At 52.7% G+C, this 14,540-nt stretch overlaps 1 protein-coding gene across 1 annotated transcript in view; it reads left to right on the top strand.

Annotated features, from left to right (window-relative positions):
• Positions 1 to 13,864, top strand: part of Trpv4 (transient receptor potential cation channel subfamily V member 4) — a 38,219-nt gene extending 24,355 nt beyond the window's left edge. Inside the window, exons 4-16 of the mRNA XM_005344266.2 lie at positions 726 to 878; positions 1,901 to 2,041; positions 2,672 to 2,970; positions 4,784 to 4,963; positions 5,230 to 5,388; positions 5,632 to 5,724; positions 6,108 to 6,181; positions 7,210 to 7,375; positions 7,579 to 7,645; positions 8,999 to 9,315; positions 11,197 to 11,324; positions 13,219 to 13,340; positions 13,595 to 13,864. Of these exons, the coding sequence (XP_005344323.1) occupies positions 726 to 878; positions 1,901 to 2,041; positions 2,672 to 2,970; positions 4,784 to 4,963; positions 5,230 to 5,388; positions 5,632 to 5,724; positions 6,108 to 6,181; positions 7,210 to 7,375; positions 7,579 to 7,645; positions 8,999 to 9,315; positions 11,197 to 11,324; positions 13,219 to 13,340; positions 13,595 to 13,752 (2,057 nt within the window). The 3' untranslated portion in view covers positions 13,753 to 13,864. The remainder of the gene's footprint in view (positions 1 to 725; positions 879 to 1,900; positions 2,042 to 2,671; positions 2,971 to 4,783; positions 4,964 to 5,229; positions 5,389 to 5,631; positions 5,725 to 6,107; positions 6,182 to 7,209; positions 7,376 to 7,578; positions 7,646 to 8,998; positions 9,316 to 11,196; positions 11,325 to 13,218; positions 13,341 to 13,594) is intronic.
• Positions 13,865 to 14,540: the final 676 nt, after the last annotated feature.

The raw sequence follows: 14,540 nt of genomic DNA, 5'->3' as shown, positions 1-14,540 counted from the left end.
AGCTCTTGTAGACCAGGCTGGTCTCAAACTCACAGAGATCCGCCTGCCTCTGCCTCCCGAGTGCTGGGATTAAAGGTGTGCGCCACCACCGCCTGCACCTGGTTAGTCTTTAGCTCTCTGTTTTCAATTCCCTTTCCAACATTCCCTCTGTGGACTGGAGAGATGGCTCAGTGGTTAGAGCACTTGCTGCTCTTGCCGAGGACCTGGGTTCAGTTCCCAGCACCCACATGGTGCCTCACAACCATCTGTAACTTCAGTTTTAGGAACTCTGATGCCTGCTTCGACCATCCATGGGCACTGCATGTACATGGTGCACAGACATACATGCAGGCAGCACACCCATATGCATAATATAAAAAAATTAAAAACTTCCCTCAAGTGCAGGGTATAGTGGCACACACCTGTAATCCAGCACTCTGGAAGCTGAGGCAAGAAGGAGTGTTCAAGACCAGCCTGGGCTTCATAATGAGACTCTGCGTCAAGGAGAAATCTCCCCAAATAACATTAAGTACACGCCAGTCTATAGGCTGTGGCCTCCTCTGTGTCAGTGTGTATCTATTTCTGTAAGTTCATGGGCACCCTGAGTGCCATGAGAGATGGGCACTGTGTCCTCATCAAGCAGGCAGAAGGCATCTCAGAGACATAGGACAGCTAGGCCCAGGATCCTGCCCCTGCCCTAGATTCACAGCCGGGCTCTGAGCCATTTCCTGCCCCCCCACCCCCAGAGCCATCCACGGGGAAGACCTGTCTGCCCAAGGCGCTGCTGAACCTGAGCAATGGCCGCAATGACACCATCCCAGTGTTGCTGGACATCGCAGAGCAGACCGGCAACATGCGCGAGTTCATCAACTCGCCCTTCAGGGATATCTACTACCGAGGTGGGTCACTGAACGGACAAGGGAATGACTAGTGAGGGGCAGCAGCCAGCCCCTTGCCCTTCGCTATTCTGAATTTCAGATTGAGGGATTGAGAGAGTCTGAATCTCTGGGATGCAGTACCCCATTGCTATCTGATGCCCATGACCTAGGAAACTGAACCCTAGAGGCTATGGGGTTGGACACCTAGGCCACTGGAGGCTCCACGGCGCACCATGTTGAGCCAGAGGTTCCAGGAGGCAAAGGTGTCATGTGCATAAGTTCCCTGCTCCCCGATTCGGAGAGCCTAGGAACAAAAGCTGACATTTGCTAAGATTGCAAAATGTCAGCAAAGTCTGTGAAGTTCATGGGTGCAGGGGTAAGCGGGCCGGCTAACCCTGCTCTGACCTCCAGGGTTGATTTGGCTAACCCAGTGGCTGGGTGGGCATTCCCTTTTCCCCCCACTATGCCATGGGCATCTTTCCCAGGCAGTATACCCCATCAGTGGCCCTTGAGAAGCTTACATTCCTGCTGGACTCTGATAGAACCCACAAAGATCGTGCATCTTACAGCGAGCAGTCAAAATTCTGAGGCTCAGAGGGTATCTCGCCCTCCAGGATTAGAGTCTGTGTCTCTGAGTTTTTGCCCTTGGAGCCCACAGATCATTTTTCTTTCTTTTTTTTTTAAATTAAATTTATTTATTTATTAAGGATTTCTGCCTCCTCCCCGCCATCGCCTCCCATTTCCCTCCCCCTCCCCCATCAAGTCCCTCTCCTTCATCATCTCGAAGAGCAATCAGGGTTTCCTGACCTGTGGGAAGTCCAACACAGATCATTTTTCCTGTGATCCTAAAAGTCTGCTTTAGCATACAGCAAGCACTGGCCGTCATGCACCCCAAATCCCACGACAGCCTTTCCATGATTGCTGGCCAAGGCTTGGCCTTGAGGTCCCTAGCCCAGTTTCCACACCTGGTAGTCCACTCCGTAGCCCTCAGCAGGCGTGGCCGGACCCCTGCCATGCCAGAGCCTGGCTTCCTTTCTCCCCAGGTCAGACCTCCCTGCATATCGCTATTGAACGGCGCTGCAAACACTACGTGGAGCTGCTGGTGGCCCAGGGAGCCGATGTGCATGCCCAGGCCCGAGGGCGCTTCTTCCAGCCTAAGGATGAGGGTGGCTACTTCTACTTTGGTGAGGAGTGGAGACTAAGGGCGGGAGACGGGACAGGTTGGTGTCTGCAGCCCTGGTGACTCTCCACACACTCAGAGCTGAGCTACCACAGGTCCTGGCCCACCCTGTGGTATACATCCCCCAGGCCATGCCTCAGAGTGGGAACTCTGCAGAGTGTTCAGACAGGACCTGGGTTCAAATCCTCACCTTGCTTCCCCCTGGGCACATGACTAACTGCATGAAACTCAGTTTTCCTGTCCATAGCTGTAGGATTGTGGCAGACTGTCAGTACCAGCATATTAGCAAGCACCTTTTGGTCTGACTAACACTATACGACGAGTGGGATGTCACAGTCCAGACTGCCACCTTGTTGCCACAATTAAACCAATGAAATACTCTGAACATCACCCTGCTAACGCCACACATGACATGAGACTCAGAGCCAAAATTCCACAAAAATCCTGCTACCCGGAGTCCAGACCCACACAGCTTTCAGATTGCATGGGCCATGTCCCCAGATAGCCAACCCCTGCCTCTCCTGCAGCCACCATGAGAAGCCCCAGGCCCACACAGTTGTGTGAAGCAGGTGGTGGCATCTGTCCCCATCCCTAGCGTGGTCCCCTGCATTGACCCCCAGTTTCCTTGCCCCAGGGGAGCTGCCCTTGTCCCTGGCAGCCTGCACCAACCAGCCACACATAGTCAACTACTTAACGGAGAACCCGCACAAGAAAGCAGACATGAGGCGTCAGGACTCGCGAGGCAACACGGTGTTGCACGCATTGGTGGCCATCGCCGACAACACCCGCGAGAACACCAAGTTTGTCACCAAGATGTATGACCTCTTGCTTCTCAAGTGTTCCCGCCTCTTCCCTGACAGCAACCTGGAGACCGTGCTCAACAATGATGGCCTTTCTCCCCTCATGATGGCTGCCAAGACGGGCAAGATTGGAGTGAGTGGGCCCAGCTCCCCCTGGGGCTACTCCTGGCATTTATGACCCCCATATGCATCTCTGCAGGCCCACTCCAGGAAGTAGGCATGGCATCTCCAGAAGTTGATATGGCTCCCTAACATCCACTCAGGCTCCTCAGCTTTATCTAGACCCACTAAGTCATCCCCACTGGTTGCTCCTTGCCCCAGCCCTGCTAGGCAGGATAAGTCACTGATGTAAATTGAGTCCCAGCCTCTGGCATGCTGCCTCCTTCAGCTGGGCCCTCTCCTCTCATAGTGCCCTGGAGAGATTCCTAGCCTCAGCACTGTGGGTGCTGTGTGTGCTAGCCTTGGTACTGTGGGTGCTGTGTGTGAGGTTGGTCTGTACCCTCTGTGTGTTGTGGGTCGTCCTGGCGTTGACCCGCTGATACCATTAGCACCCCTGCCATGCACTGTGACAGTCAGATTGTCTATAGATACTGCCGGACTGTCCCTTGGGAGGCCCCATTGCCCTGATTGAGAGCCAAGTCAGAGTAGCTTGCAGTTAGTAACCAAGCTGTGGTTTTCAGTGCTTCCCGGGGGGGGGGGAGGCTCAGGCCCCACTCCACCCTGCCCTCTGTGTGCCTCAGTTTCCTTTTCTGGTGGAGTGTTGCTATGACAGTTCAAAGAGGTGAGACACATGCAGCTTTTAGTGAAGAACTGAGGGGGTGACAAGTGCTCAGGAAACCGGATAGGACTAACCACGGGGCAACCTGAAACTCCTGTGACTTGGGAGGGTGTGGCAGAAGAATTGGAAGTTCAAGACCAGCCTCAGTACAGAACAAGTTCAAGGACAACTTGAGTAACTTAGGGAGGCTGCCTCTCAGTGGTAGAAGCCTTGTCTAGCACATGCAAGGTGCGGGGTTCTACCCCAGCATTGAAAATCTGTCTGTCTGTCCATCTACCTATCTATCTATCTACTTAACTACCTACTTACTTATCTGTCATCAATCATCTATTATCTATGTCTCTATTGATCATCTGTCTATTATCTAGCTATCATTTGTCTCTATCATTTATTACCTATGTCTCAGTTTATCAGCCATTTATCTTTCTGTATGTCTATCCATCATGATTTATCAGTCATCTCTCCACCATTCTCTCAGTTAGGGTTTGTATTGCTGTGAAGAGACACCATGACCACAGCAACTTTTGAAAAGGAAGGCATTTAGTTAGGTGGCTTACATCTTCAGAAGTTTTGTTCCTTGTCCTCACAGTGTGACATGGTGGCGTGCAGGCAGACACAGTGCTGGAGAGGTAACCGAGTTCCTACATCTTTACTTGCAGGCAACAGGAAGTGATCTGTATCATTGGGCATGGCTTGAGCATGCATGAGTCTTTAAAGCCCGCCCCCACAGTGACACTTCCTTCAACAAGGCCATACTTACTCTCACAAAGCCATGCCTCCTAGTAGTGACACTGCCTTTGGGAGCCATTTCTTTTCAAACCACCACAGTCATCTATGTCTCTATCAATCATCTATCACCTGCCAATCTTATCTATCATCTACCACCTGTCAATCTATCAATCATCGTCTATCATGTTTAACATCTATGTCTGTATATACCAATCATCTGTCTTCTATATGTTTAGCTATCATCTATGTCCCCATCAAATGTCAGTCTACCATCTATCTATTATGAATCTATCAGCTATTTATCTACCTATCTATTATCTATCTATCATGAATCTGTGTATCAATCATCTATTTATCACCTATCATACATGTCAGTCAATCTATCATGCATGTCTCTACCAGTCATCAGTCTGTCTGAGAGCAAATGTCCCCTCTGTAGGTTTTTCAGCACATTATCCGGCGGGAGGTGACAGATGAGGACACGCGACACCTGTCCCGCAAGTTCAAGGACTGGGCCTACGGGCCTGTGTATTCTTCTCTCTATGACCTGTCCTCCCTGGATACATGCGGGGAGGAGGTGTCTGTGCTGGAGATCCTCGTCTACAACAGCAAGATTGAGGTGGGTGCCGGGGCTGGGAGGGAGGCCAGGATCAGGGGCTGGGGATAGACGTTTTTTAAGGAATGTCTGGTTCTGTGGTGCTATAGAATATGAAGGAAGGGTAAGTTGAGGCAGACTGTGCAGAACCTGAGTGCTGAGGCTACCGGATTTCCTGTAGCTGGAGAATGGATTAGGGTGAAGGTGAGGATGGAGGAAAGCCGTGCTGTGGTGAGCCTGCCTGAATCCCCAGCCTAGAAAGGCAGCCATGCCGCCTCCGCCTTTCACAGAACCGCCATGAGATGCTGGCTGTGGAGCCCATCAACGAACTGCTGAGGGACAAGTGGCGCAAGTTCGGGGCCGTGTCCTTCTACATCAACGTGGTCTCCTACCTGAGCGCCATGGTCATCTTCACCCTCACGGCCTACTACCAGCCACTGGAAGGCACGGTGAGTGCTGGCTCGGGGGCCGACGGGCAGGAGCCGCCCAGGACAAGCCTCTGTGGAGGGGACTGAAGAAGGCTTGGGGTGGGGAGGAAGATGTCCAGGCACTGAGGTGGCTCTGAGCCTGGAGGGGACTCTGGGGGAGATGGGAGGGGAAGATGCTGAGGACCCAGATGTTTGGGGTGGGGGAGCTTCTGGATGGGGCCAGATGTTGAGAGCAGATGAGGACCTTCTGCACCCTGCCCCCAGCCACCCTACCCTTACCGTACCACGGTGGATTACCTGAGGCTGGCTGGTGAGATCATCACACTCTTCACGGGAGTCCTGTTCTTCTTCACCAGTGTGAGTGCTTGGCCCAGGGCCATCTGCCTGCCCAGTCCTCCTTTCCCTCTGTCCTCTCCTCCCTCCTCCTCATCCCTCTCCTCTCCCTCCTCTTCCCTCTCCTCCTCTCCCTCCTCTTCTCTCTCCTCCTTTCCCTCCTCCTTTCCCCCTCCTCTTCTCCCCCTTTCTCCCTCCTCTCCCTCCTCTCTCCTCCTCTCCCTCCTCCTTTCCCTCCTCCTCTCCCTCCTTCTCCAACCTAGGTTCTCTTTTCTCTCTTTCCTGCTTCAGCAGCTGAGCCCATGGCCTCTTTCCTTCACTCTGTCTCCTTCTCTGCTATCTCTTCCTCTTCCTCCCCTCATTCCTTCTGGCTCTACTCCTGTCACTGGCTGTTTCTTCTCTTCCAGATCAAAGACTTGTTCATGAAGAAATGCCCTGGAGTGAATTCTCTCTTTGTTGATGGCTCCTTCCAGTTGCTCTAGTGAGTAGAGCTGCCAGGGCAGAAGCTTCTGGGTGAGGATGGTCATCCACATAGTGGGGAGAGGTGACACTATTAGGAGTGATTTGTCCAGCAGAATGGCCATATTCAAAAGGCTGGGCAAGACCAGGGCTTTACTATACCATGCAGAGAAAGCATTTTGACCTCTTATTCCAGTAATTGAATGCTAGTGTCTGCTGGTGTTAAGAATTGTAATACTGTCTCTTTTTAGTAGGGAGAAGTGTTGCACTTGATTAGTGATGTCTGCCCCAGTCATAGCATATGGAGATCACTGTATGTGTGCTGTATCTTTTCCATTTCCTTTAGAATTAGAAAACAATAACATTTAGCCATGAAATATCCACAGAACTTGGGATCAATCAATCAATCTTTTTTTTAAAAATCATTTTCTTATAATTATTTTGTGTGTGCACACATGGACACACACGTGTGCATTAATGTGCATATATGCACACATACACACACAGGAGTCAGAAGGGCACCAGATCACCTGGAGCTGGAGTTAAAGGCAGTGTGAGCTGCCTGATCTAGGTGCTGGGAATGAAACTCGGGTCCTCTATAAGAACAGTATGTGCTCTTAACCCCTGAGCCATCGCTTCAGCCCTCTGAATCTTTATTAACAATTCCAAAGACATGACTTTGGGGTCTTATAGGACCCCAGAACCAGTGTCTCAAGCCAGATGGTGGTGTTTCATGCCTTTAATTCCAGCACTCAGGAGGCAGAGGCAGAGGCAGAGGCAGGCAGATCTCAGGGAGTTCTAGGCCAGCCTGGTCTATAGAGTGAGTTCCAGGACAGCCAGGGCGACATAATAGAAAGACCCTGTCTCAGGGAAGAAAAATCAAGCTGTATGGTTGACTGAATGCCAAGATGTCAGGTACCCCTGTGCTCTGTTGGGGTCTTGAAGCCATTGGGACTTCTCAGTGCCCCGAAGGGCTTGAGAATGAGCTCCCCCCCCAGTCTCATTGTCCCTTCCCCGTTTCTGTTTCTCTCCACCTCCACTGCCCTGTAGCTTCATCTACTCCGTGTTGGTGGTCGTCTCTGCAGCCCTCTACCTGGCTGGGATCGAGGCCTACCTGGCTGTGATGGTCTTTGCTCTGACTCTGGGCTGGATGAATGCCCTCTACTTCACCCGAGGGCTGAAGCTGACGGGCACCTACAGCATCATGATCCAGAAGGTTTGGGCAGGGACCCTCTGCAGTCACAGCGTGCCTGTTCTGTGGCTCATAGACCTGAGGACGGGCACTGGGGGACACTGGGCCTGCTCCAGCCTAGGCCAGGAGAGAGTGGGGTTTGGAGAAAGAGGTGGGACAGGGGAGTGGAGGGTTGAGAACCCTGTGTGTGCCCTTTCCTCTACATCATCCCATCCCTCCTCTGTTAGATCCTCTTCAAAGATCTCTTCCGGTTCCTGCTGGTCTACCTGCTCTTCATGATCGGCTATGCTTCAGGTGAGTGTAGGGGTGTGAGGGTGTGGGTGAGTAGGCCTATAAGGGAAACCATCATAGACGAGGACAAGAGGTGTCCCTGCTTGAGATCCCCATGTGTGGCCAAGGTCAGCCAAGCTGCATTCTCCCCTATCAGCAAAAGCCTTCATCATCCCAGTACAGATGAGCAGTCTCAGGCCAGAGAAGCCACATAAGCTACATGTGTTCAAAAACTACAAAATGCAGGGCCAGCGAGATGTCTCTGTGGGCAAAGGGGCTGTCATGCCTGATGACCTGAGTTTGATCCATGGACCCACAGAGTGGAAGGGAGCACTTGACTTCCAGCCGTCGTTCTCTCACCCCCATGTGTGCCATGGCGTGTGGATGCCCTGCCCCCCAACATAGGCACAGCCAAATAAATGAGTGTAATGAAAACATTTCTTAGAGCCAGTAACTACAGAAGTGGCTACCTCTGTGAGCAAACTAGAGCTGAAACTGAGAGGTCAGGTTAGGGTAGACTATGGCACAAACAGCACACATTCTCATGCTACTCGTGTTTGTGCCCAAAGCAGACATTGCTAATGGATCACAGAGTGGTTTTTTTCTGTTGTGCCTAGATCAGGTCTCAGAACCCTTCACACACACTGTTTGAGCATCCGGCTATACAGTTTGATTGCTTTGGTCTGTGAGTTGCAGAGTGTTGGCCACATGCTTGAGATGAAGGCAGTGTGGCTTCTTACAGCCTGGTGAATGCAGGGCTGCAGCTTCCCTGCCCTGGCTGGCTTAAGTGTAGCATAGCTGGTTGCTGCTAAACCTCCAGAGCTCCATCTTGTCTTAGCAGGTAAAGATGGCACCAAGAACAACTTGGGATATGTGCAGGCATAAGGACCCACACAGAGCCTCTGGGACAGTGAGACAGTGTGACCAGCCTTGGATGGCATGGGGGGGAAAGACGGGCCTGTGTGGAGTCTGTCCCTAGGAGTGCTTCCAAATCTGCAAGTGACAGGCTGCACAGGGCTTCTAGGGACAGATGGGGTAGGGCCACCTTGTATCCTAGGCACCGTAGGATGTAGCTGCATCCCTGACTCCACTGCTTAATGCCAGCATAGTCACCCTCCCATCTCTTGCAACTACGGACGATCCTGTCTCCAGAAGTCGCCACATGTGCCCCGAGAGAAAATGATGAAGGACGGGCAGCTCCAGCCTCCATTCTGAAATCCCCAACTCCTCAGAGAGTTTGGGGGTGAGCAGAGGTGCCCCCGAGGCTCCACGTGTGCTTGCTGACTTGGCTTCCTACTGGCTGACCTGACGCTAGTGCTCTCCCCTCCCATCTCTCCGGTGGGAATCCCCTCTCAGCCCTGTGTGTCCCTCCCACAGCCCTGGTCACCCTCCTGAATCCGTGCACCAACATGAAGGTGTGTGACGAGGACCAGAGCAACTGCACGGTGCCCACATACCCCGCATGCCGCGACAGCGAGACCTTCAGTGCCTTCCTGCTGGACCTCTTCAAACTCACCATTGGCATGGGCGACTTGGAGATGCTGAGCAGTGCCAAGTACCCCGTGGTCTTCATCCTCCTGCTGGTCACATACATCATCCTCACCTTTGTGCTTCTGTTAAACATGCTGATCGCCCTCATGGGTGAGACGGTGGGCCAGGTGTCCAAGGAGAGCAAGCACATCTGGAGGCTGCAGGTGAGACATGCATGGATGTTCCTCACCTCCCATGCATGCACAGGCAGGTAGGGCCGCTGCACCTGTCTTAGAATTGCTTCGTTTTTTTTTCCCTCAGTTTAATTGTCTCCATTGCAACTGTGGTCCAGCTCAGAGGACCCAGCTGGCTTCATTCAGCATGATGTCACGATGTCTGCCAGCACAGGGCATGCTCAGAGAGTGCCTTCCATTTTCAGTCACTGTGACATAAATCCCCGAAGCAGAACCACTTATAAAGGTTCATTTGGCTCATGGTTTTGGAGGCCGGGAAGTTCAAGAATGGTGCTGTATCTGCCAAGAGTGCCATCCTGCTGTGGTGGGCAGCTTGGCTCATGAGACAGAGCTGCTGGTCTCACAGCTTGAGTCTGTCTTCCCGTACTGCCTCATGGGGGCTGTGCCTAGGCCACATCTGATCCTAATTGTTGACTGCACCGAATCAAACCCCATCAACATAGGAACTCCTGAGGGATACATCGAAGCCACAGCAGACAGCAGGGGCATTTTAACGGGCTTGTGCTGAGTCTCTGCCGAGCCTTGATTCAAAAGATAGCTCAGGGTAAAGTGTTTGCCGTACAACAAACTAAAGGACCTGAGTTCAGATTCCCCCACCCATTTTGTAAAGCTGAGTATGGGAGCACTATAATCCTGTGCTTCCATGGCAAGATGGGAGGCTGGGATGGGAAAATCCCTGGAGGCAGGCAAGCTAGCCTGGGATGCAGACAGCAGACACGAGACCCTGTCTCAAACAAGATGGGAGCCAATGCAGCACCGTAGGTCCTTTGACCTGACATGCGTTCATGCCTTGGCACACTTGTGGCCGCACCCCATCCGCACGAACAAAGTGGTCATGGCGCCCCCTTGTGGAGGACTCAGCATTCTCCTGGGGGCTTTTCTTCACTCACATGAAAATCCTGGCCCACTGCTCAGAGATGTAAAAGCCTGTGGCAGGAGAGCTGTTCTCTGCCAGGGTTCTTTGGGATTCTGGAAATCAGGGACTCCAGGGCCATGCACATCCACAAACCTGGAAATTCACAGTGACTATTAAGGTCACCCCCAACCCGGTCACCCTTCGGGTCTAAGTGTGAGAGACTCCATATGGCTCTGCTCCTAGCTTTCCCATGTGGCCGCTTCTCTGAGCCCAGGTCTCCCTAGACCACCTTATTTTCATGTAAAAGTGAAGCAACTCCCCCACCCCCTTAAGCCTCAGCTCCTGGTCCCTTCTGTGAAGGTCTGGGACCCAGGCCATGGCAGCCCTCCTCCCTGCCTGGCAGTCTAGGGTGAGCAGGAGGTACCGCACCTACAGGAGAGGTCCCTGCTACTCCTCAGACCCCAGAGAGCAGCCACTGCTGCTGTGACATGGACATGGTCCTGGCCACTCTGCCCTGGGTCTCTTTGCTCTGTTCTCCCACAGGGTCCTCTGGGAAAGTGGGTTTATGGAGGTGTTCAAGGCAGGAGGCGCCTGAGGCTGGCGCTCTGCCCACCTAGCTCAGCCATTCAGAAGAGCTATTGTTTCAGCTGGGCAATGGTGGCAATGCCTTTAATCCTGCAGACAGGTAGGCGGATCTCTGAGTCAGAGGCCAGCCTGGTCTACAGAGCAAGTTCCGGGACAGCCAGGGCCACACAGAGAAACCCTGTCTCCAAAACAACAACAAAGAACCGTTGTTTAAAATCATGCACGGTGGTGCATGCCTCCCAGAATTTGGGAGGTGAAGGCCAGCCTTAGCTACACAGGAAGTTTGAGGCTAGCTTGGGCTACATGAGGTCTGTCCTAAAGAAAAAAGGAGTTTATTTGGCTCATGGTTGCTGTAAACCAGGTGCCTGCTGGGGCAGTTTACCCACACACCCGTGTCCTTCCTCCGGCAGTGGGCCACCACCATCCTGGATATTGAGCGTTCCTTCCCCGTGTTCCTGAGGAAGGCATTCCGCTCCGGAGAGATGGTGACTGTGGGCAAGAGCTCAGACGGCACTCCAGATCGCAGATGGTGCTTCAGGTGAGGCTGGGAGAGATGGCCCTAGAGGGACTGGTCCCAGAGGGACCGGCTCCAGAGGGACGGGCTCCTGCCATGTGCTTCTGGGTTTCCAACCCATTGCAACCTGAGGCTCTGAGGTTCTAGAATTCAGTCCTTCAGGGGGGGCTTGGTCTCTCAGCCTAAGTTCATTCGACTGTGAGGTGGACACAGTGGGGCACCACCTCCTTGGGCACCTAGAACTTGTGAGGTGGACACAATGGGGCACCACCTCCTTGGGTACCTACAATTTGTGAGGTGGGCACAGTGGGGCACCACCTCCTTGGGTACCTAGAACTTGTGAGGTGGGCACAATGGGGCACTGCCTCCCTTGGGCACCTAGAACTTCCAGCTGGCATCCTGTTGGGATGTTCGAATGCCCAGAGGTTCCATGCCCCCCTGGGGGGCTGGCGGAAATGGAAGGGGCTCATCCGGGTGCATTATGTTCTGTCTGCTGCCTGTGGCTGAGGTTGTGTTGTGTCTGAAATGGGGAGGTTGAGGGAGCATCAGCTTGGGGGCTTGGGACCCCCAACTCATCAGATAACCCATATTCCTGATGCCTTTACTCAGTTAGAAGGTAAGGTATTCTGTGACAAGGGCTTACCAGCCAGCACAGAGGCTAGCACGCCTCTGGGAGTGAGGCCCTGTCACTTTGCTCATCTGTGGAATGGGGTGTAACAGCACCCCTCCAGAGGTCTAGAACTGGAACTCTGACCAGTTTTGTAATCTTCAGAAGAGGAACCCCACATCGTCAGCTTATAGTAACTGCAAATGCACCTCCCTTGCTGGGTCTCATATGGAGCCATTGCTCCACAAATAGAGGCTGTGGGGAAAGTAACAAGAAATAACTTCGAAACACACAACTTACACTGGGCCAGTTTGTTCCAAGAGACTATCACCAGACTTTACCGATGTCCTAGTAAAAGGAGGAAACTGTGTCAATGTTTGCAAGTAAGGAATGAATAGAGAGAGTATGGTATATCCATACACAGGAATATTATTTAGCCGTTAAAAAGACTGAGGTTCTAATCCATGCCACAGCATGGATGAACCTTAAAAGCAGTGCTAAATCAGTGGTTGTCAACCTTCCTGACGCTGCCACCCTTTAGTACAGTTCCTCATGTCGTGCTGACCCAACCATAAAACTATTTTCCTTGCTACTTCATAACTGTAATTTTGCTACTGTTATGAATCATAATGTGGATATTTGATATGTGACCCCCAAAGAGGTCAAGACCCACAGGTTGAGAACCACTTCCTAAGTGGAAGAAGCCAGATGTAAAAGGCCACGAGGTCTATGGTTCCACTTATATTTTTAGAAATTGCCAGGACAAGCAATTTCCTGTGGCAATAGACGCCACAGGAGCAGAGGAGGGGAAATTGGGGGCTATGGTGTGTGAGTGCTGAGGAGTCTGGGAAACTGGTGACAGCTGCCCAGCCCTGCAGATACAGGTGATAGGGCTATGGGCTAGAAAGGGACTGGGGGGGGCATGCTGGGAAGTGCTAGATCAGGGAGGTGACACGGGGTTGGTGACAGGAAACAGTATTTGCAGGCTATAGTGATATTTTGTTTATGATCTAACAAATAAAGCTTGCCTGAAGATCAGAGTGCAAAGCTAGCCTCTCTAGTCAGCCATACAGGCCAGGCAGTGCTGGCCCACACCTCTAATCCCAGCACTAGAGAGAAATATAAGTCGGGATAAGACAGGAACTCGCTCTCTTTTCAGCCTGAAGATTTCACAGAGGTAAGAGAGGTAAGAGCTCTCTAGTGGCTGGCTGCTTTGCTTTCCTGGTCTTCAGGTTGAACCCCAATATCTGTCTCTGGGTTTTTATTATTCATGCAACAGCAGGCTCCCCCCAAACTGCTTCTCTCTGCCAGGGTGGACGAGGTGAACTGGTCTCACTGGAACCAAAACCTGGGCATTATTAATGAGGATCCAGGCAAGAGCGAGGTCTACCAGTACTACGGCTTCTCGCACACTGTGGGGCGCCTCCGCAGGGGTGAGTGTGGCTTTGGGGGGGCTGGGCTGTAGAGGGCATGCCCCAAGGCATTCTGACCCAGTCTTCAATCTTTGTTCCTCCATGTATTGCTGTGTGCTCCTGGGCAGGTATCTTGACCACTCTAAATCCATTTTCACCTCTGTAAAATGCACATGATAATACTCTCCTTCCTGCAGGGTGCCCAGTACTCAGAGGTGCTCAACGCTTGCACAAGCTGTCCATAAGCCCTTTCACTCTCTGTATTCTCTGTCTAGATCGCTGGTCCTCAGTGGTGCCCCGCGTGGTGGAGCTGAACAAGAACACTAGCCCAGACGAGGTGGTGGTACCCCTGGACAATCTCGGGAACCCCAACTGTGATGGCCACCAGCAGGGTTATACCCCCAAGTGGAGGACAGAGGATGCTCCACTCTAGGGGCTGTTCCCAGGCCCAGGCTTGGCCTTGCTCCTGTCTACTGTCCGCCTGCATTTCTGCATTTGTCCCCTGTCTTCCCAAACCCACTTGTGACCCCAGAGGTGAGGGCCTGTGGATGCTCTGGGAGGCCCCAGGACCCTCTGGTCTCCACTAAGGCTTCTGCCTTCAGCTCTGCCCCTCCCCGTATGGGGGATGGGACTCCTGGCCACCTGTTCACTCCCATGGAGTCATCTAAGCCCTCAGAGCCCCTCTACTTGCAGGGCTCAGCCCCCTGGTCCTCTGGTGCCTTATTTATTGCTCTCCTCAGGAAAATGGTGTGGCAGGATGCTACCCACAGTGGGACCCCCACCGGGGCTGAAGCTCACGCAGGGATACTGCAGCCAAGCCCTGACCTGCTAGCCCTGGCTAGGGTGGGCCTTCTGTACTTTGTAGAGATCAGGGCCGTTGGCGCTCAATAAACGTTTGTTTATTCATGGTGGAGATGGTGGCAGTAAGGATGGAAGTGGGAGAGTGACAGGCACAGTGACACCAAGGTGGGAGGACTAAAACCCTGTGGGTGAGAACCAGGCACAAAGTGTTGGCCACAGGGAAAAGACTGGTGGTGGTGGAGGAGGTGGGTGTGATCCCTGTGGAGATGGAGGGGGTGGTGTGATCCCGGTGAAGGAGGAGGTGGTGGGTATGAACACAGTGGAGGAGGTGGTGGGTGTGAACACAGTGGTGGTGGAGGAGGTGGTGGGTGTGAACACAGTGGAGGAGGTGTGGGTGTGAACACAGTGGTGGTGGAGGAG

This window comes from Microtus ochrogaster, chromosome 2, assembly GCF_000317375.1.
Source record: "Microtus ochrogaster isolate Prairie Vole_2 chromosome 2, MicOch1.0, whole genome shotgun sequence".
In the NCBI taxonomy this organism is placed as follows: Eukaryota; Metazoa; Chordata; class Mammalia; order Rodentia; family Cricetidae; genus Microtus; species Microtus ochrogaster.
The sequence above is the reverse complement of the archived record's forward strand: the minus strand, read 5'-3'. Positions and strand labels throughout refer to the sequence as shown.